At 37.0% G+C, this 23,407-nt stretch overlaps 1 protein-coding gene across 3 annotated transcripts in view; it reads left to right on the top strand.

Annotated features, from left to right (window-relative positions):
• LOC150086107 (solute carrier family 4 member 11-like) overlaps positions 1–22,679 on the top strand; it is a 478,166-nt gene extending 455,487 nt beyond the window's left edge. For all 3 annotated transcript variants that reach the window (XM_090373714.1, XM_090373715.1, XM_090373713.1), the window contains 2 exons: positions 9,578–9,747; positions 21,459–22,679. In XM_090373714.1, coding sequence (XP_090229840.1) covers positions 9,578–9,747; positions 21,459–21,525 — 237 coding nt within the window. In that variant the 3' untranslated portion in view covers positions 21,526–22,679. The remainder of the gene's footprint in view (positions 1–9,577; positions 9,748–21,458) is intronic.
• Positions 22,680–23,407: the final 728 nt, after the last annotated feature.

The following is a 23,407-nucleotide window of genomic DNA, read 5'->3' as shown; positions in this document are numbered from 1 at the left end:
AGTAGGATTATTCTGGACGGCATTCAACACACTTTCTTCCATGGCGGGAGTTTGCGTCGAACGTGGTCTGCCCGCACTACTCCTGTTACCTCTAAATGACCCATAATCGCACAAATTTTGATGCACACGTGCAAACAAACAGTGGTCCGGTACATGTCTGTCTGGGAAGCGTTCTCTATAAATTCGTTGAGCAGCTCGTCCATTGCCCTCTGCTAATCCATACACTAGGTGCATGTTTGCCAGCTCACAGTTCGTATATCGATGCATGCTCTTCGTGCGGCGACTACTGCTTGAATGAGTAAACCAGAAATTTTCCCTCTCACAAACTGATGAACAGCACCGTTTACTGACTTACGGTGACGTTTCCGGTTATGGGTTCCTATGCAATTCACATTCCTTTAGATGTTACCTACCTCCCCTAAATGTTTGTACCAATATTTTTGAGACACCCTGTATAACGAAACTCGAAGATAATACTCGATACTGAAAAAAATATATATATATAGTGTTATAACTGCATTGGGATATAAGTTTAGGGTTATAATTTTGTGTTGAAATTGAATTGAAATCATTACTCAGACCAGAGCAGCAAAGCAAAAGGCTCAAGCTAATGGGAGTGCTGTGGCTCAGGGGAGAACTGGGGGGGGGGGTAGTTGTCAGTTTGGTGTGACATAAGCACTGGGAAATCAAAATTGAGAGTAGGAGTATGCTATAGGCCTAATGACTCTGATGAGTATAATAAACAACTGTACAGGGAAATAGAGTGGCCAGTAAATCAGAGGCTTATAATGGGGGATTTTAATTTCTCAGATATTGACTGGAATTTGTGGGTTGGTCACTCACACACTAGTAAGGCTTTTGTGGATTTATTGGATGATTGTTTTCTACAGCAGCATGGTCAGGAGGCAACTAGAGGGAGTTCATGATGTGTGTGAGGAGTTATTCAGGGAGGGGAATGCCAGAGATGAATTAAACTCTGGCAGTAAGCTAGATGATTTAGTACCAACAGCAAATTCAAAATGGGAAGCATTCAAAGAATTAATCTTGGAAGACCTTAATTAACCTTAACGAATCTAGGCTTTTCGTACCAACTAAGAAATATTGTTCAAGGTTTAGGCCTAAATGGATATCAGATGAACTAATGAGTCATGTGACAGAGAAGAAAAATGCATGGGATAGATATAAATTAATGGGTGACATGGAAGCCTGTGATAGATATAACCTGGTCTGTAACCAAGTCACAAAGGAGATTAGGCAGGCAAAGGCAAATTATGAGAAATCCTTGGCAAAGGATGCAATGAAAAACAGAAAAGAGTTCTTTACCTATGTAAACTCTAGAAGGAAAGGGATGAATCAGATTGGTCCACTGGATATTGATGGTTCAACTGTTGATGATCCTGCTCAAGTGGCTAACAAACTAAATGAGTATTTTGCATCTACATTCACACGTGAAGAGTTATTCAGGGAGGGGAATACCAGAAGTTAATTAAACTCTGGCAGTGATCTATATGATTTTGTAATAACTGAGAGCAAAGTGGAGGAGAAATTGTTGAAGATAAACATAAGAAGGGCACCTGGGGTGGATGGGATCTATCCAGTTATATTAAAGGAGGCAGCAAAGGAAGTAAGCAAACCCTTAGCCATAATTATGAGAGCTTCCTTGGACTCAGGGAAGGTACCCATGGACCAGAAATGTGCAAATGTGACCCCAATTCACAAAGGAGGATCAAAGGACACAAGTAATTACAGACCTGTTAGTTTAACTTCTGTTCCAGAGAAATTAATGGAGGCACTGGTTAAAGAAGCACTGCAGGATCATCTAGACAAGACTTCAGTTATAGCTCAGACACAGCATGGTTTTGTTAAGGGGAAGTCTTGTCTGACCAATTTGATTGGATACTATGATGGGGTCATAAAGGAACTGGATGCAGGGAATAACTTTGATGTCATATATTTGGATCTTACAAAGGCTTCTGATACTGTTGCACATAGTAGTAATAGTAATCGTGGCATGTGATGCAAGAAAGCAAGCGTATGAGCTTATGTAGCATCAGCCAAAAAAAAAAAATTCACACAACCATTCCCTGTAAATGTTTGTCCAGTTCTTCCTTAAATTTATTTAACCTATCAACTTCCACAACGACAGATGGAAGTTTGTTCCAGCAAATCAGAATTCATCCTGCTCAACTCATTCAAGGCCTTATACACCTCAATCACCTCGCAGGTGCCTAGTCTCCAGCTGCTGCAATTTGCAGAACTTAAGCCACTCTTGGTAAGAGGATCCCTTCATTCCCCTCACCAATCTTGTTGCCCTTCTTTGTACACGCTCAAGCAAATCGACATCCTTCCTAAAATGAGGCCTCCAGACCTGTACGCTGTACTCAAGGTGTGGCCTGACCATTGCCTTATACAGGGACAGTCACCTCCTTTTCCCTGCTGCCGCTGCTAAATTAGCCATTACCCTGGATAGTCATTGCCTGTTAGTCCCCTATACAGACTACAGGCAAATAATACGCTCTAAATTGTATTCCCAATGGCAAGACTCTTGGCAGGACAGACTGCAAATAAACTACGCCATATTAAGCCTGTAATCATGCAATGGCATGATTACAGGCATCAGCCTCCTTTCCATCATCGGAAAGGTCTTTATGAAGATCATCCAGTCAAGACTGCAAAAACATCGCGAGCAAACCAGTCGAGAAGAACAGGCAGGATTTAGACCCGGGCGAGGATGCTGTGATCAAATCTTTGCCATTCGTCAGCTGATGGAGGAGAGGATCCGGTGTGGACAGCGAACCGTCATTGTTTTCATTGACTTTAAGTCTGCTTTCGACTGTGTCCACCGGCCTGCCTTATGGAAACTACTAGAGGTTGAACATGTACCTCGAAAAGTCATCACACTCCTCCAAACTGCATACAACGGTTTAACCAGCCAGGTGCGCATCCAGAATGATTTATCTGAGGAATTTACCATCCAAACTGGAGTCCGCCAAGGGGATGTAGCCTCCCCGTTGCTTTTCGACATTGTGGTCGACGCCATTATGAGGCAAGCATTCAGAAACAGACAGGGCATACAATATGACAAGGATCACTATGTGACTGACCTGATGTTTGCTGATGATAGTGCTATCCTTGCCAGTAACGACGCTGAAGCCACGGACATCCTCTACGACATTGCCCGCATTGCCCGGCCATACGGTTTGAAGATCAATGCTGGTAAGACAAAGGCCCTGACAACAGATGGGTCGCAAGCCACCATCTATCTCGAAGGCGTCCAGATCGAGCAAGTGCAGGACTTTAAATACCTTGGGTCGCTGGTCCAGGAGAAGAAAGTTGCATCCACCATGGAAATCCACAGCAGAATTGGACAGGCGGCCACTGCGTTCGCCTCGCTCAAATGGTGTCTGTGGAAGAGGACCAACATTTCCACAAAGACTAAAATCCGACTCTTCCGGACTTTGATCCTGCCCATTCTTCTTTACGGATCGGAAACATGGATTTGTCTCAAGTTAGATTTGAACAAACTTGAGGTATTCCAAATGCGATGCCTGCGGCAGATCTTGGGCATCTCTCTTCGCGACCGCATCACTAATGATACCATCCGCGCCAGATGCCAACAGCAACCAACCATTGCCGACCAAATCCAGAAGCGAAGGCTCAGATGGTTTGGCCACGTATGTAGAATGGGCACAAACAGAATACCATCCACACTCCTTTGGAGACAACGACCCACCCAATGGAGCATCCAATGGACCGCGCCTAGGAAAACGTGAGCCAAGCAAGTGGAAGATGACTTGAAGAGCCGACGTCTCGACCTTAACCAGGCCAGGACTGAAGCCATGGATCGTAAGGTATGGAAGAACATCACAGAGCAAGTCCGAAACCCTGCGGCACCTACAGCAGCATACTGGTTGCGTGGCCAACCGCCTCCCCCAGCTGCCAGCTAAGGACCAAAGAAGAGAAGAAGAAGAAGAATCATGCAATGGCAGTCAAGTCTATGCAGGGTCCGAAAAGAGAAAGTTGTTCTTGCTCGGCTCCGCATAGGTCATAGCCATCTAACACACTCCTTTTTTGCTGAGGGCGGATGGCCCACCTATGTGGGCCATCCGCACAATTCGTTTTTATTGAATGTCCTGTCTTTAGACAATCTTTTCTTAGAACTTTTAATAATCTGGCTGAACCATTTACACTCAGTCAGATTTTAGATGACAGAGACAACATGTCTGATGTTTTTAACTTTTTACACTCAATCAATTTATACACAAAGATTTAAGTTTATATTTTATACCTTTTATATAACCTTTAACCATAGTATCATACTGTATTTACCTTTTTGACATGGTAGCCTGTTTTTAGGCTGACCAATATTTTTGTATTACTTTTATTTTTTATTTGGCGCATTATGGCCACAGCTGCCAATGCACCAGTAAAAACCAAACCAATCAATCAATCAAACCTTTTCCCTGCTAGCAAAATTCCAAGAGCAGGTCATGACAAAATCCCATGACCTGCTCTTGCAGCAGCCTGTCTGCATTGTTCAGAAAACTTCATATCTGACTGCACGATTACTCCCAAGTCTTTTTCATTTTCTACCACCCTACAGGGAAGACTGCTGCACAAATTGGAGCAGTGTGGCATTGGAGGCAAATTGCTGCTAATGATAAAGGGATGGTTGAGTGGGAGAAGACAGAGAGTGGTAATCAATGGACACTGAACCCTGTGGAGTCCCTCAGGGTTCAGTGTTGGGTCCATTGTTGTTTTCTGTATTTATAAATGATATTGGTGATGGTGTATCGAGCTTAATGTCCAAGTTTGCAGACGATACGAAGGTTGGCAGGGTTTTTAATGACACAATGACAGTACACTGCTGCAACAGGATCTAGAAAAGTTGAGCAGATGGGCTGAGAGGTGGCAAATGAAGTTTGGCATTGACAAATGTAAAGTACTACATATGGGAAGCAGTAACCCGAGAGTGACGTATCAACTCTGTGGTACTACACTGACAGTGGTAGAGAATGAAAAGGACCTGGGGGTAATTGTGCAGGCAGATATGAAGTTTTCTGAGCAGTGCAGATGGTATGCAAGAGTAGCTCATGGTGTCTTGTCAATGATATACAGGAATTTTTCTAGCAGGGATAAGTAGGTGATTATCCCATTGTATAAGGCAATGGTCAGGCCACAGCTTGAGTACTGTATACAGATCTGGAGGCCTCATATTAGGAAGGATGTACAGCTGCTGGAGTGAGTGCAGAGAAGGGCAACAAGATTAGTGAATGGAACACAGGGTTGCTCTTATGAAGAAAGGCTTAAGTTTTGCAAATTACAGTGTCTGGAGACTAGGCACCTGCGGGGTTATATCATTGAGGTGTATAAAGCTTTAATGGTTTGAGCATGCTCAATGCTGATAGGATTCCTCCTCTTGCTCAGAATAATCGCCTGAGAGGGGCATAAATTCAAATTGAGGAAAGACAGCATGTGGTTGACTGCTGGAACAAACTTCCATCTGTTGTTGTAGAAGTTGATAGCTTAAATAACTTCAAGGCAGTACTAGACAAACATTTGGAGCAAGTGGATGGGTAAAATTAGTAGGGGTTTTTTTTATTTTATTTTTTTTTTTGCTGATGCTATATAAGCTTGCTTTCTTGCATCATGTGCCTTTACTAATGCTAAGTACAGGTTTACTAGCTAACCTAATCAAAAGGTTTTCAAGATAATTTAGAAAAGGCTATTGGGCATTCTGACTGCATTTCATATGTAGTGATACAAAAAATATTATATTTGGCCAAAAGTTCTTTCTAAACTAGCACATATAGCAAATTTTGAACACAAAACTATTAATTTTAGTTACAGTAATGCAGTAAGACCTACAGGTATGGCTTGGAATGGATGCTGGAACAGCAGAGCATCATTCTGTTTCATCTTTCAAACTCTAATGTCATGTATGTGTGTTAACTGCTTTCTGCACATGTTATCCTGATGAGCATTCCATTTCATAAAATTTTCCATTTTGAACCCTGCCTACAGATGATTGTAGTGTTTGACATAAATTGCTCTGAGAAGTACAGGCAGGCTGCCACAACAACTCATGTGGTTCTGCCAGTGATATGCAGGAACTTCCAACAGAGAAGTGAGTATAAAACACTGATTAGGCTACATCTCACTTTGTGTATAAAAGAAAATTTGTTTTTTCTTAAGATACTGAGCATTTTTATTGTGATATTATTGCCATAAGTTGCCTTACTTGCTCTAAAAATAAAAGATATTTCTCTTCTGAGAAGTACTTTGATGTTGTTTGTAATGAGGTATCACCATCTTACAGCTGTTTTATTGGTTTTTATCTCTTCAAAGGGTGAGTTATATCCTTCTATTATAAACACAGCTCCATGATCTTATACTGCAATGTGAGGATGTTAAATGGCAATAAAAGTAGTTTATAGAGGCTCTTTCAATGCTGTGAAAGAACTACAACAATCGTATAAAAAGAGTGAAACATAGGTCTATTTACTAGAGATTAATAATTATGGCATTATGAAAAGGTAAATTTTTCTTTTCTGTATACTTGAAACCAGTGGTGGCTCATGACTCTGATGTTTGGGGCTGCTGCTTCTTAAAGTTACATTAAATTGCCTTGGTTATAAGACATGTAGACATAGATAGTAATAATAATAATAATAATAATCAAGTTAAAAATACTACAAAACATTAATTGGACACTTACCATTAATAGACTTGGGTAATCTTGAAATTTTATTTAAAAATAAAATCCATTCTTCAGTTTTTATTTGTTGAAAACAGATTAATAACTTTTTCATTCAAGTTTGGTGTCCTGTTGACCAAATCGGCACTGTTTGCACCACAGTTCCTTCAGCACGTTTTGTCACCTCTAAAAAATGCATATTAGCAACCTGCCAACTAGACATTGACTCAATCATCGAATGCAAGGTGTGGAACTGTCTAGCGCACAGTTCCGTCTAGGGTTAAACTTCAAAGTTGAAAATGATTTAGTGATTTTATTTTCTTATTATTGAAATGATTATTGTAAATAGTTGTTTTCCCATGAACCAAAGGCCTTAAGCTATTTTGGGCCTGGATGGCCTGAGCTCTGTTTAATAATTGTATTAAATAAAGCAATTATTTATTTATTATTATTATTTATTTATTTATTATTTTTTTTTTTTTCTGATTATTGGAAATAGAGGATAAGTATATGCGGGACCTGTTAATAAAAATATTCATTACGTTGCATTGTTCTTCACAAAACTTCATATTATTCCATTGACTGTATATTTCGATTTTAAAAGCTGGGGATGCTGCAGTTCCACAGTGCCTACCAACGAGCTGCCCCCTGCTTCAAATATTTGTTATTAATGTTTCCAAAACTAAGATGGAAATGTACTTGAAGCCTGTTAACTGTTTTGTAAGGAAAGATTGTAATTTCACTATCATTTGACATATTACGGTAGAACTCGGATAAGAAGTTTTTCAAGGGACTGGATGTTTAGAACTTCTTAAGCAGGAAAACTTCTTAGAAGGGAAAATGACCTAAGGTTATGAAATATTAACTAAATAAAAATGAAAAGATACATATACATAAGTTCAAGATGCTTTTCAAATACTATTTCAGAATTTATAAATATTTACTCTGCTTATGGGAAACATTTTTAAACTGAGGATTTCTAATTGCTTACCATTCTGTTCATTAAACTCATTACCAAGTTGGAAAAATGAGCTCCTTTGGAGTTTCAATATCATTAAAAGGTCACAATTACAATAAGACAGAGAGCAACAATCCATTAAGTAATTCTGAACTGTTCACAACCATCAGAACTTACGCTTAACATGGTCGACTTATCCAATTATGGATTTCGATAAAAACAATTGCAAGATGTCACTTCCATTATATCAAAATCCTTATACTAAAAATGTTTTACCGCTGAAAGCCTCAGACTACAGAAAATTCACTAATCGAACAAGTTAGTGCCAAGCATCATTTTGGTAAGTAGTAAACCACCGAACTAGGTGAAAATGGCATAATTTCTGTTATATCTCACATGCATCAATACCCATACTATCTTGCATTTCATCTAATCTCTCATATGCATAAATACCCATCTCATACCACCTTACATCTCATCTTATCTAATATCTCATACCCATGCCTAAACAATCTTTTTTATATCTCATGTTGTGAATGTCTTCACAATGAGTTATTATTATTATTACTAGCCACATAGTGCAAGGAAGCCTGAGGCTTATGCTGCACCAGCCAAAAAAAATTCCGAGTTACCCTGAGAGAGAGAGAGAGAGAGAGAGAAAGAAGTAGAAGGGAATCACCAAGAAAAAAAAAAATTATGATATCCAGCTCAGGACCCTGGGGATGCCAAGCCCATACTCACCAGATGTCAGCCTCTGGGGGTGCCCTGATATTGAACTACCTCGAATAAGCAACGCTTTGACAATGGACTCTCGAATAGGCAATACTTCGCCAATAGATTCTCGGCAGATACCATCACCCCACAACCCCTGGGTGGTAGAATCCACCAAGAATAAGTAACATTAGTCTTCTCCATTGGCGAAGTGTTGCTTATTGGAGGTAGTGCAATATCAGAACAACTTGTGATATCATTCACAATATGAGATACAGCTCCTCCGTAGCCAGGTGGGTAGGAGCAGCAGTGTGTAGCACACGCTTCTTGATTAGACCAGGGTTCGAGCCTGTGACCACCAAATACGAAGGATGTGGAAAGGTCAGGGAATGACCACTGCATATCTCCGGAGCAATATGGCCTTAGTTGCTAATGCTCCTAAAAACCAAATAACAACAACAACAATATGAGATACATAAATATCAAAAATGATGCCATTTCACATACTTCAGTGATTTACTATGAACTAAAATGATGCACTAACTTGTTCAATTACCAAATATTTATATTGTATTAATAATTTTATTTTTATTAATATTTGCTTAATATAAAATTAAAGAATATCTTTATTTAAAAAACATTAAGTGAGAAAATGTCATTATAATAATACACTGTGTATTCTTTATCACGAACTTTTTATGCGGGAAACTTCTTACGCGGGAAAATAATACATTACAACATACAGAGTTGAATTGGGACTTAAGAACCCAAACCTAGTACAGAGGAAAACTTCTTATGTGGGTTCTACTGTATATTGTAATTTATGATCTTTGCTGAGTTTGCAGTGATGGGGTGCTTGAGATGACTAAAAAAACATCAGAACAGCTATAAAATTTGGTAAAACCTTAATTCTTGAAAATGGAGTATTTTGTGTATATAGAGGCAATTTGTGATAATAATGTCATGATTTGATTGGTCATTGCCATTGTGAAAGGAAGAAATTTGCCATTTCTTAATAATAAACTAGTTTTATTTGAAGCCAGTTCCCACAAAATGGACTTATCCTCTTAATCTTTTAATTTAATTTTGGTATAAATGTATACTTTGATATTATATAATTTAATATCTAATATAAAAGCCCTTAGCAGAAGTATTTAAAATTAGATCTGAGCAATGATATATGGTGTTTAATACCTAATTATCCTTTTCAGGCAGCATACCCTCCAAATCATTATATCCGGCGATGTCCCCAACGAAAGATTCATTTGTTCACTATGTGCCAGGTGATTCAGTTGTCACTAATGTGTTTCTTCGGTTTTTCTCCATGGCCATATGTAAAAATGGTTTTTCCTCTTATTATTCTCTTATTACTTCCATTCAGGTAGGTTGTATATCTTATTTTTTTTGTTCATTTCTTAATCTGTACTCACATCATCTTTCTGTTTATTTAATACATCTTTGCTTCCCCTAACTCATGTAATGTAGAAACTGCAATTTTAAAAATAATGCTATTAATATTGTAATCACAGAAATTGAAAGTCAAAACTAAAAAGTTTAAATTAATAATAATAATAATAATAATAATAATTTTCATATATAATTTGAAACTGTTATTCAGATTATTTAAATTTAAAAAGTTGCTTGAAATAAAAAGCATTATTTTAAGAAAATACCATCGATTTAACTTCAAACTGCTTATTTAATATTATTAGTCAGTGGCTCACCAGTTGTAATGCATCTCTGTCAATATCAGTAGCACATGAAGAAATAATTTTTTTGGAAAATCATTAATATAATACATTAATTCAAATAAATATATTAATTTCAAATAAATTTGAAGGAAAAACCTCACTATGAGCTATAAAATATTATTACATAAGTAGGGTATAGCTTCATTCTGCATGTTGCAATGAGCAAACTATGTTTTCTACTAAGTGCATTGATCTTATATTGGGGAGGCACTTCGTCTTGAGTTGCCTTGGTATTACACTACTCAAAATAAAAAGCACTGCCCCAATGGAGAAGTTTGTTGTTATTTATTGGATAGTGTTGTGTTGTTTAAATAGTTATCAACATACTTCTCTATTGGAGTAGTGCTTTTTATTTAGAGTTGTGCAATACCAAGGCAGTTTGTGGCAAAATGCCTTCTCAATATGAGATAAATTCGCTAAGTAGGGAAACCTTTTTGTACAGTCACCTCTCTTCCACTTTTGCCCTGCCACTTTACACTTCTTGTTCTAGTTTCAGAAATTATAAATGAAATGTATGGTTAGAAAATTCAATTTAGGAAGGCCATCTCACTACCCCTGAATTCCTACTGTGCCTCTCCTTTCTGTTTTGATATTCTTTTGATCATCAAATGGAATCATTTTATCTGCAAGAATAATCTTTTAAAAAGATTATTTTTGCAGACAAACTGATTTTGCTTTCTATTTTTAGTCAAGCCTATAAATCCAAGGCTAAATATTGAGCCTTAATTGAAATGGTGAACTGTAATTAAGGCAATCAGAAATGATAGGCAAAGTTAAAATATTATTATTATTATTATTATTATTATAAGCCATATGGTGCAAGGAAGCCTGGGGCTTATGCTGCACCAGCCAAAAAAAAAAATTTCTGAATTACCCCGAGAGAGAGAGAGAGAGAGAGAGAGAGAGAGAGAGAGAGAGAGAGAGAGAGAGAGAGAGAGAAAGGGAATCACCAAGAAAAAGAGAATGATGATATCCAGCTCAGGACTCTGGGTGTGCCAAGCCCATACTCACTAGATGTGAGCCCCTACAAGGTGTGATCAAAAAGTTTAGGTAACACTAATATTTGGGAAACTATGAAACTTACTGGCTATTTCGATGGATCTCTTTCAAATAGTCTCCGTGACACTGTATGTACCAATTCTAACACTTCTGCTGGAAGCATTATAGGCTTATTTTGAAATTGTTGATAGTTGCTACATTGCATTTTGAATAATTTCCTTGATCATGCTACTAGTTAGCATGAAAGAAAGCTTTGTTAGCAAAAAAAAAAAAAAAAAAAATCAGAGTGCTAAATTCAGTGAGTACAGCAGACAGGGGGACAGGATTGCAGTGATTGAATGCTGCAGAAGAAATCTTGAATGGAACACACCAATGCAGGGGCTTTGTCGTAATACAAGTGCCAATTTTCTGAAGCCCACTTTTTCTGGTTGTTTCTCCAAACAGCGTTGTGCAATCACCATAGAACTGTTTTGCAATATTCTGATTCACAGTTTGACTGTGTGGGACAAATTCATAATGACCAATAGCCTGCGAGTCAAAAAAATATGATAATCATTTGATTGAGCTTGTCTTGCTTTTGTGGACCTTGGAGAAGATGGAGTCTTCCACTGAGGGGACTGGGTTTTGGTTTCCAAGTCATAGCCATACCCCCACAATTCATTACTAGTTAGCATGAAAGAAACAAAGTATGGGCCAGCAGCAGCACATTCATGAAGATCCTAACATGTGCGAATGCACCATTCTCCGTGATCATCAGTGAAGGCAATGCATTAAAATTAATTACATGTAAAATACCAATTTCACTAGCAAGTTTGGACAAGTAGCTTCTTTAAACTTTGCACTCCACTGACGGCGCCTCCGTAGCCAGGTGGGAAGGAGCAGCAGTGCGTAGCACACGCTTCTTGATTAGACCGGGGTTCAAGCCCGTCACCACCAAATACGGAGGATGCGAAAGGTCAGGGAATGACCACTGCATATCCCGAAGCAGTATGGCCTTAGTTGCTAATGCTCTTAAAAATCAAATAACAAATAGCACTCCACTGAAAAGTCTTTGAATGATGCAGACATCTCTGAAAGCTGTTTTTAACATTTTTGTCTAATTTTAAACAAAATGTGATGCATATTTGCTGCTCAGTAAAATCACTTCATTTTAAAATGTGACAATACACACGAAACACTTTGTATTCAACACACTAATTCAGACTTGAGTGAGGGTAATAGTAATAGTAATAGAGGCATGTGATGCAAGAAAGAAAGTGTATTAGCTTATGTAGCATCAGGCAAAAAAAAAAAAAAAAATTCCCACAACCATTCCCTCTAAACGTTTGTCCAGTTCCTCCTTGAATTTATTTAGCCTATCAACTTCCACAACAACAGATGGAATTTTGTTCCAACAATTAACCACCCTCTGGCTAAAGGAAAATTTCTGCACATCTATTCTACAACTGTCTTTCCTCAATTTGAATTTATGCCCCTGTAGGTTCGTAATCCAAGCAAGTGGAAGAATCCCATCAGAATTCAGCATGCTCAACCTATTCAAAGCCTCACCTCGAATCAGATCACTTCGCAGGTGCCTAGTATCCAGCTGCTGCTGTTTGCAGAACTTAAGCCTCTCTTGGTAAGAGGATCCCTTCATTTCCCTCACCAATCTTGTTGCCTCCAGACCTGTATGCAGTACTCGAGGCTTGTCCTGACCATTGCCTTTTACAAAGGGATAATACCTCCTTTTCCCTACTAGCAAAATTCCTGTATATCATTGACAAAACCCCATGACCTGCTCTTGCAGCCTGTCTGCATTGCTCAGAAAACTTCATATCTGACTGTACAATTACTCCCAGGTCTTTTTCATTTTTCTACCATCCTAAGTGTAGTACCACACAGTTGGTACATTCCTCTGGGGTTACTTTTACCCATATGCAGTACTTTGCATTTGTCAATGTTAAACTTCAGTTGCCAGGGCTCAGCCCATCTGCCCAAATTTTCTAGATCCTGTTGCAGTAGCACACTGCCATTACTGTTATTAACAACCCTGCCAACCTTTGTATCATCTGCAAACTTCGACACTAAGCCCGATATACCTTCATCAATATCATTGATGAATACAAAACAACAGTGGGCTCAACACCGAACCCTGTGCGACTTCACTAATAACATTAGTTCACGAAGAACAGCATCCGTTAATTACCACCCTCTGTCTTCTCCCACTCAACCACCCTTTCATCCATTGTAGCAACTTACCCTTAATACTATTCTTCTCCAATTTGTACAGTAGTCTTCAATGCACAACAGTGTCAGGCGCCTCCGTAGCCAGGTGGGCAGGAGCAGCAGTGCGTAGCACACGCTTTTTGATTAGACCAGGGTTCGAGCCCATGACCACCAAATACGGAGGATGCGGAAAGGTCAGAGAATGACCACTGCATATCCCTGGAGCGATATGGCCTTAGTTGCTAATGCTCCTAAAAACCAAATAACAAACATAACAACAACAGTGTCAAAAGCTTCTGAAATCCAAGTATATGATATCAAAATTATTTTTTGCATCCAGTTCCTTTGTAACCACATCATAGTATCCAATCAAATTTGTCAGACAAGACTTTCCCTTAACAAACCCATGCTGTGTCTGAATTATTGCTGCAGTCTTGTCTAGATGATTGTGCAATGCATCTTTAACCAGACTCCATTATTTTACCTGGAACATGGATAATTCCTGCATTACTCTGTTTAAATGAGTCACCAAACACATTACAAGTAGCAACTTGCTATGATGCTTGAAAACAAATTCAAGATACAAAGTTGGTCCCTGAACTTTTCAGTTGTACCTTATACATTTTAATTTACTAAATGAAGAAACTGAAAAGGAAGAGGAAAAAATTAAATTTAGGGGTGGGAGAGGGAAAAAAATGAAGTTGAGGCTGTCTGAATTATTTAAGTATTCATCTAACCCACTGCATTTCAAGTATCGAAAGGCAGTGAGTTAGATGAAATTAGACCTAAAATGCTGAAAGCTGGAGAGAAAATATTTCACAGTAATTATATGACATTATCCAGAGGTCATTTTCCAAAGGTCATATTCCAGACAGAGGCATAAAAGATGAAATTACATAAGAATTTCACTATGTGCCAAGTAAAATCTATACAAATATCTTAGAAAAGAGGGTTAGAAACATCGTTAAATTGTTAAAAACAGTTAGATTTTAAACAAAACAGGGAATTCCAAGATCAAATATTTGCACAAAGACAAATTATATAAAAGTTGGTAATGTAACAAGAACTTGTATTTAGCACTTATTGATCTTAAAAATATATATATATATTTAAAATTTTAGAAAAATATGACATCAAAGTTTTAATCTTTTAAGGGAAATAAAAGTTTATATAAATCTGGCAAATATGAAGTAGGGATTGAAAAAAGCATTGGAAAATGATTTGAGGTTAATTTGGAAGAGGCGAGGAAACCTGGAGTAAAAAGCAGGATTGCATCTTATCACTACTTTTCATATTTTTCGTTCACTATTTAATAAAATAATGTAACTTATTGACAAAATTTAGTGTGGAAAATATAAAAATTGGATTGTTTATTATAAGTATAATACTTTACTGTTAAATAGTAGTTTGCAAGGTCCTCAGTCTGAATAATTTAGATAAAGATTGTATAGAATGTGTCATGAAAATTAGTTATATAAAAATTAATTATATAAATATTGTTCGAGATTTAGGCCTAAATGGATGTCAGATGAACTAATTAGACATGTGACAGAGAAAAAAATGCATGGGATTCATATAAATTAACATGTGACATAGAAGCCTATGATAGATATAAGCTGGTCTATAACCAAGTTACAAAGGAGGTTAGGCAGGCGAAGGCAGATTACGAGAAATCTTTGGCAAAGGATGCAAAGAAAAACAGCAAAGAGTTCTTTATTTATGTAAACTCTAGAAGGAAGGGGATGAATCAGATTGGTCCACTTGATATCGACAGTTCAACTGTTGATGATCCTGCTCAGGTAGCTAACAAACTAAATGAATATTTTGCATCAACATTCACACATGAGAAGTTATTCAGGGAGGGGAATGCCAGAGGTGTATTCAACTCTGGCAGTAAACTAGATAATCTTGTAATAACTGAGAGTCAAGTGGAGGAGAAATTGTTGAAGATAAACACAAGAAAGGCACCTGGGGTGGATGGAATCTATCCAGTTATATTAAAGGAGGCAGCAAAGAAAGTAAGCAAACCCTTAGCCATAATTATGAGAGCTTCCCTGGACTCAGGAGAGGTACCCATGGACTGGAGATGAGCAAATGTGACCCCAATCCACAAAGGAGGATCAAAGGGAGACACAGGTAATTACAGACCTGTTAGTTTAACTTCTGTTCCAGGGAAATTAATGGAGGCACTGGTTAAAGAAGCATTGCAGGATCATCTAGACAAGACTTCAGTCATAGCTCGGACACAGCATGGTTTTGTTAAGGGGAAGTCTTGTCTGACTAATTTGATTGGATACTATGATGTAGTCACAAAGGAACTGGATGCAAAGAATAACTTTGATATCATATATTTGGATCTTAGAAAAGCCTTTGATACTGCTGCACAAATTGGAGCAGCGTGACATTGGAGGCAAATTGCTGCTATGGATAAAGGGATGGTTGAGTGGGAGAAGACAGAGAGTGGTAATCAATGGACACTACTCTTCATGGACTAATGTTATTAACTGAACCTCAGGGTTCAGTGTTGGGTCCATTGTTGTTTTCTGTATTTATAAATGATATTGATGATGGTATATCAGGCTTAATGTCCAAGTTTGCAGATGATACGAAGGTTGGCAGGGTTGTTAATGACACTAATGACAGTACACTGCTGCAACAGGATCTAGAAAAGTTGAGCAGATGGGCTGAGAGGTGGCAAATGAAGTTTAACATTGACAAATGTAAAATACTACATATGGGAAGCAGTAATCCCAGAGTAACGTACTCTGTGGTACCACACTGACAGTGGTAGAGAATGAAAAGGACCTGGGAATAATTGTGCAGGCAGATATGAAGTTTTCTGAGCAGTGCAGATGGTCTGCAAGAGTAGCTCATGGTGTCTTGTCAATGATATAGAGGAATTTTTCTAGCAGGGATAAGGAGGTGATTATCCCCTTGTATAAGGCAATGGTCAGGCCACACCTTGAATACTGTATACAGATCTGGAGGCCTCATTTTAAGAAGGATGTAGAGCTGTTGGAACAAGTACAGAGAAGGGCAACAAGATTAGTGAATGGAACAAAGGGTTGCTCTTACGAAGAAAGGCTTAAGTTTTGCAAATTACAGTGTCTGGAGACTAGACACCTGCGAGGTGATCTGATTGAGGTGTATAAAGCCTTGAATGGTTTGAGCATGCTCAATGTGGATGGGATTCTTCCTCTTGCTCAGAATAATTGCCTGAGAGGGCATAAATTCAAATTGAGGAAAGACGGTTGTAGGATAGATGTATGGAAGTTTGCCTTTAGCCAGCGGGTGGTTGATTGCTGGAACAAACTTCCATCTGTCATTGTAGTTGATAGCTTAAATAGATTCAAGGCAGAACTTGACAAACATTTGGAGTGAGTGGATGGGTTAAATAAGGGTGTTTTTTTTTTTTGGCTGATGCTATATAAGCTTGCTTTCTTGCATCATGTGCCTATGCTAATGCTAAAAGATTGTAGAGAATGTGTCATGAAAATTAGTTATATAAAAACAACAGTTATGGAAGTTGGAAGAGACAAGGAAAATTTGGAGTACAGGTTAAATAACTAAAAACTGGAACAAGTTAGTAATTTTTGTAACTAGGAAAAAGTCTTTAATGAAGATGGATATAGACATGGAAATAGACAACAGAATAAATAAATTTCTCCTTCAGATCAAAAGAGAAATTAGCCAAAAGACAAAATTAGCTGTTTATAACACAGTTTTTTTAGCTTATTTGAACCTATGGTGGTGAGAACTTGGTAAGAAATAAAGGAATTGATCAAAAATTAGAATCTTCAGAAATGAGAGCTTTAATAAAAATAAATGAACTAACAGATGGAAGCAAAAAATTTTGGTAACAAATATCCAGTCAAAGATAAGTGAAGCAAACCTAAGATGATATTTGGTAAGAAGGAAAAAATATGGGAGAATCAAGCATATCTATACAGATATTTGAAGCAGTAATGATTGCTAATAGAACCATTTGTAGACCGAAAATGGATTGATACTGTCAAACAGGCATTAGAAGGAAGGATTACGCTAGGTAGGGCTAATGGTCTAACAGGAAATAGGATAGTATGAAGGAAAATAATAAATAGAATGCTAGTCCACAACTGGCCTTCCATAAACTTTTCACTTCTTTGTCATCCAAATCTGTTATACCCAGTGAGCACATGGGATACTACACTCACTGGATATAACAGATTTGGATGACAATGAAGAATGAAGTGATGAAAGTTTAGAAAATCTCAATCTCACATTTTAGATAAAATTTGTAAGCCTTTCCTCTAGAATACTTCCTAGCCAGAGCAAGAATGGTAATCCAATAGGTACATGGGGCATGAGCAGCATTCATAGGAAAATATATGGGCACACAGCCACCTATAAATATTATAGAAAATATATATTTTTTTTATTTGAAGACAGATTTGTTTTATGGCCTATCAGCTACATCTTGTAGTGAAAACCACAAGTGTAATTGTGTGCAAAATTATATAGCAACAAAGATCTCATTAGACACTTTCAAGTATTGTCACCATTTTTCTACCTTTTTACCATAATAACAATATTGTTATTATGATAAAAAAAAATGTATTGTTGCCATAATAACAATAAAGGCTACTTACTAATTTTAATCACTTTTTTCCTGTGGCACACAAAAATTTTTATATTTTTGTTTCAGCTTATTTTTGGTGCTCAGGGCAGAAAAAGTTCACCATCATTGTTGCAGAGTGTTACCAGTAGGTTCAGTGTGGTGAACTGTTTAAAGTCCAGGAAATTTTTACCTGAAAAGCTAGGTAAATTGTTCATTATAGCCCAAATCCCAGTGAGGTACGATTTGGAACTACCGCTGAAAAAATTTAGCAGATATTGAAGTGTGGCTGGCATATCTTTTTATTATTTTCACTGATGCTCTAATTCAATTAGTGGACAACTCAAGAAGAGTCTACAGCAAATTCATAAGTCCAGGCAATTTCATAAGGATGGATGATGGTCAGAACTTTATGATAGCTCTGATTTTCAGTCAGGTAACAGCATCTTCATCTGTTTTTCTCCAAAATGATATTGGTGATCTTGTTGAGGGATTAAGATGAAATATGAGATATCTTGATACATTGTAGAATAATGTTCAGTGTAGCTTTATTAGATATTTGTCACAGGTTCATGAGAATATGAAAATATCGACCATATAACCTAATAAATATTACATTCAGAGTGCCATCTGGTGGAATTATTCATTCGGAGATAGAACATATTAAGAGGGTATGATTTTGAATTCATAGACTATCAAACACTACAGAAATGTGTGTCTTATTAATTGTACTTAATTCAAGCTGAAAGTAAATTTAGAGAGAAGTATTTAGGATCTCAGAAATAGTCAGGCCAATATTTAATAATGGTAATTGATACACAGTGCTTTAGTCTTTTTCTCACAGTCAGGAAGAGACTGACATCATTGACACTGGCTAGATTCTTTGATTCATGAAAAGTGTTTACTTAGGACATGGCATTTTCATTAATGGTGTAAATATGACGAATATTGTTATTGTTATTTTTTGGTTTTTAGGAGCATTAGCAACTAAGGCCATATTGCTCCGGGATATGTGGTGGTCATTCCCTGACCTTTCTGCATCCTCCATATTTGGTGGTGACGGGCTCGAACCCCGGTCTAATCAAGAAGCGTGTGCTACGCACTATTGCTCCTTCCCACCTGGCTGCAGAGGCGCCATGACGAATATTGGCTTTGACACTGAATTATCAGTAGAACAGAATGAATTCAGGGATGAGTGATGGGATATTAGTAATATTTTGTTATTTGTTTGTAGGCTTTACAGCACAAGGGATTAGTAATAGTAGTGGAAAATGATGTAAGGAAGTAGGCTTATATGGCATCAGTCAAAAAAAAAAAAAAACTGCCCCTCACCTTGTCCATCCCCTCTAATAATTTGTTTAATCCTTCCTTAAATTGATTTAACCCGCCATCAATTACTCTCTGGCTGAAAGCAAATTTTTGCATATCTGTTCTGCAACCATCCTTTTTCAATATAAATTTATGTCCCTTTATGTGTGTCATCCAAGAAAGAGTAAGGATGCCATTGGCATTTCCTTTACACAATCCATTTAAACACTTCAATCATCTTTGCACAGCTGAAAATGTTTTCAATTTTTAGAACTGAAGTGTTTCTTGGTAAGAGACTAATCTTGTTGCCCTTCTCTATATCCCTTCTAACAGATCTACATCTATCCAAAAATGAACTTCCAGCATGCAGTATTCAAGCTGTGGCCTAACCATTGCCCTATACAACAGAATAATCACCTCCTTGTCCTTGTTGGCAAAATTCCCATATATCATTGACAGCATCTCGTGAGCTTTTATAGCACCTGTATGCACTGCTCAGAGAACTTCACATTGGACATTCACCCCTAGGCCTTTTTCATTCTCCCCTACTGAGTGTGTTACCACATAATTGGTATGTTATTCTGGGTTTACTTCTGCCCAATACAGAACCTTGCATTTATTAGTGCTAGACCACCTCTGTTGTCACTTCTCTACAAAACTTTTAGTTTTGTAGAGAAGTGAGTGTGAATTTACAGAATAAGTGTGTGAAGGCATTTAGGGAAAAAAGGTGCAAATCATATATCAATCCATTGTTGTTTAATATGTGTGAATCACATATCAATCCCTATGTTATTTAATAAAGGTAAATTCATTGCCAAATTTGTGCTTTAATTACTTTGTGTAACATATTTGTATCTATTTGTGAAGTATTTCACAGTGATAAAAAAATAACAATAATTACAATTTTATATAAAATTCTGTATTCAGTCCACAATATGCCTTTCTCCTTTTTAAATGAATGAATTTTCTGTTTATACTCTGGAACAACCACACAATATTAGAGGAGTTTGCAAGATACAGAGATACAAGAACAGTACTGTATTTAGTAGTCGCGCAAGCTTGAACCATTTTGGTCTATCAAACACCAGTCACTCAGAGTGGGTGTACTTCTGTATCATTGCACTTGACCAATCAGCTAAAGCAGACTAACCATTTTTGGGAGACAACATTAATGAATGTTATGTAACTTTGTCTTCTTATTCTTTTTTGACATGAATACGTCTTTAAATTCAGTCTGGTATAGGGGCGTCTCTATGAAAACTCTAGCGACCAAAAAAATGGCAAGATTTGTTGCGCTTATATCTCGTAAACTATAAATGATAATCTAATGATTTAAATTTTGTTAGATAGAGGGTTTATGTTTGTATCTAAAATGGTGGGTGGGGGGTGTACAGCAGTGAGGGGGGGTTGCGCTTGCGCGTGAACACTGAAAATGGCGACGCTGCGCACCGTTTGGGCAGTGTAACTTTGGATTGCGAAGAGATAGGATGTTGAAATTGGTGTCAATTTGTAGAGAATAATAGGATCTACAATATTATTTAGCAATAATAACCGATAAAATAAAATTTGTAAAGTTATAAGCTGATAAGTGTGTTGAGTTGAAGAAAATTTTCATAATATCGAAAAAATTGCAAAGGAAATATGAACAGAAATGTAAGAAACGTATATCATTTGAAAGAAAAATTCAAAAGTTCAACTTGAAATACATTTCTACATCGCCCACTACTCTGGGCAACACTTGTATAGCTTTAACCTTTGTAAGAAACATCGATGAAATACTATACCATATGTATCTTACTTCTCCTATCATCGGCCTTTGATAAATAAAATTATACTTCACTTATAACCACCAAGACTTTATTCATTTACATCTTACCCTTCCTCTAAAAAAAAAATGGCAGATTCACGCCTTAAACAATTGCGGTTGTGTCCCCGTATACAACCCACCCCAATTTTTTTTTTATCATTTTTAACATAATATAATCCTCAACTCCAGAATTCACCTTATGTGAAAATTATCATTGACGACTAGTACTAGTTCTAACTCTTGCCATTTAAAATTCTGTCTAAAATAATGTATTTAGATGCTGTACAATGAATCTATAGGCAAATATTTCCCTTTGGTTATCTTTGTTTAATATGTACTCAGAAAGTTACATTTACAATTATCTTTACTTAAAAGTTATATGTATGATAATTTGGTGTGTTTCTACTTGTATAACTTTGTTTCCACAGGCACAAGATAGTCCCATGTATCATTGATGGCAAGTATCTAGAAGCTTTGGATGGTGAACATCAATGAAGACAGCTGAGAGCACACAGCTCAACAGTGCTGGCCCCATGTAGGGACCATGTGCTCATCATGCAGCTCAATCGGGAGAAACTACCGCTTCAAGTATCCTCAGTTCACTTGATTTCTCCACCTAACTGGCTTCAAACCCTAATCCTCCTTCCCAGCAACCTTGGTTTGCACATCAACTTGTGAGGATGTGCCACAGTTTACCTTTTATCCCCTTTCTACTTGTGGGAAGTGGGGTTCGCCCTGCCAAGTGTTCTGTCCTGTCCAAGCAGCTCACAAGACTGTGCAGCTCACAAGACTGACCTCCCACAAGAAATAACCTAAACTTCCGGCCAGGACAGAGCTGCGAATCAGGTGCGAACTTCGGACCCATTGAAAGCCACGTTCCGTTCCTTACACGACTTATGTGTGATTGTGTTATGCCTAACCTAACTTCCTGGATAAAGGAGTTCAGCTGTTAAGGATATGGAGAGCTGAAACAGAGTCACTATATTACTATCTCCACAATGTGGACAACACATCGGTGAAAGTCTATGCATCGCCAAGACATCACCTCATCACACACCAAAGAGCTAACCTTGTTGAGCCACTGGATGGCTCCAGTCTGGTTTTTATTTGTTAAACAAGTGTTGGCAACCATAGATTAAGTTAACAACAAAAAATAAACTGCTGGACATTTTGGTTTGTAAATTTTATTACGATATTCTGAAAATATTGTAATCATGTTAAACACTTTAAATGTTTTGCAGAATGTAACTGTTGTTCACTCAGCTAGAATATTGTCTTCCCATTTTAGCAGCATTGTTTGTTGAACAGTCAACTGTTAAAATGTAAATGAGTTCATCCATCAAAATCTTAACTGTTGTCAAGAGTTCACACAGTCACACACACACATTACAAATACAAGTGTGAATTCAGGTAATCTTGGTACTTAGTTACTTCAGTGTGTCCTGCAAAATGCGATGTTAGTTTTATCCCCCTCAAAGGATATTATAATTTAGGATCAGAGGACCATCAGTGCTCAGTACCACAGTTTATCACAAAGATATGAAAAAATAGTAACAAAAGAAAATGAGTGTTTAAAAGAAAATTTGTGATGCAACAATGAAGTTATGCCCAAATTTTTTTTGGAATTTAGAAATTCATAAAATATCATACAGTTGTGGTTAAAATAAAATGATTATTTTGTTATCAAGCTTTATTAGAGCAAACGTTTTCAGGCTTGCTTTTATTTGTCATCTTGCAAAATATTTATCAGTAGTTTTCAAAAACACTTATTATTTTTTTTTAATATAAAAATTGAGAACAAAAATGTTAAATGTTTAATTTAAGTGAATAATAATAATTCACTTGTTACTTTTTTTTTTTACATTAAAATACTGACCCTTTATCTTGATGAGATAACTCTTCAACTTTTATGAGATAAATAAGCTGTTAATATAATTAAAGCCAATATTAGACCATATAGACTAACTGGCCAACAGTTGCAATCAAAACTGAAATATACAGCATATGAGATATATAAAGATGAAATTAATTCAAGGAAGTCTATGTAAGTAAGCGTTAAGAGAAAATTAAAAATATAAGTATATATTTTAGTAATATTGTTATTTAATCTGAACAGATTTTACCAATTCCAAATAGAACTTATTCTCACTTTAGCATTTTAATCTGTTGTTTGCATAGATTTAGCAAATATAGTAAAAGCTATTTTCAAAAACCTGTGACAGTTGTTGTACTTTGTAAGTATAGTTCTAGCATACGGGTATGTAATAGTTCTATGAAGATATTTACTGTTCAATATTTATAGTGATAGAGGGTATGTAAGAATGTTACATCACAAAATCTTGCCATGGTCAGAAAATGACTGTGGTTTATAAGTGCC

Source organism: Mastigoproctus giganteus, chromosome 5 (genome assembly GCF_048544385.1).
Source record: "Mastigoproctus giganteus isolate SK-2022 chromosome 5, ASM4854438v1, whole genome shotgun sequence".
In the NCBI taxonomy this organism is placed as follows: domain Eukaryota; kingdom Metazoa; phylum Arthropoda; class Arachnida; order Uropygi; family Thelyphonidae; genus Mastigoproctus; species Mastigoproctus giganteus.
Note: the sequence above shows the minus strand (reverse complement) of the source record. Positions and strands in the feature narration are given on the sequence as shown.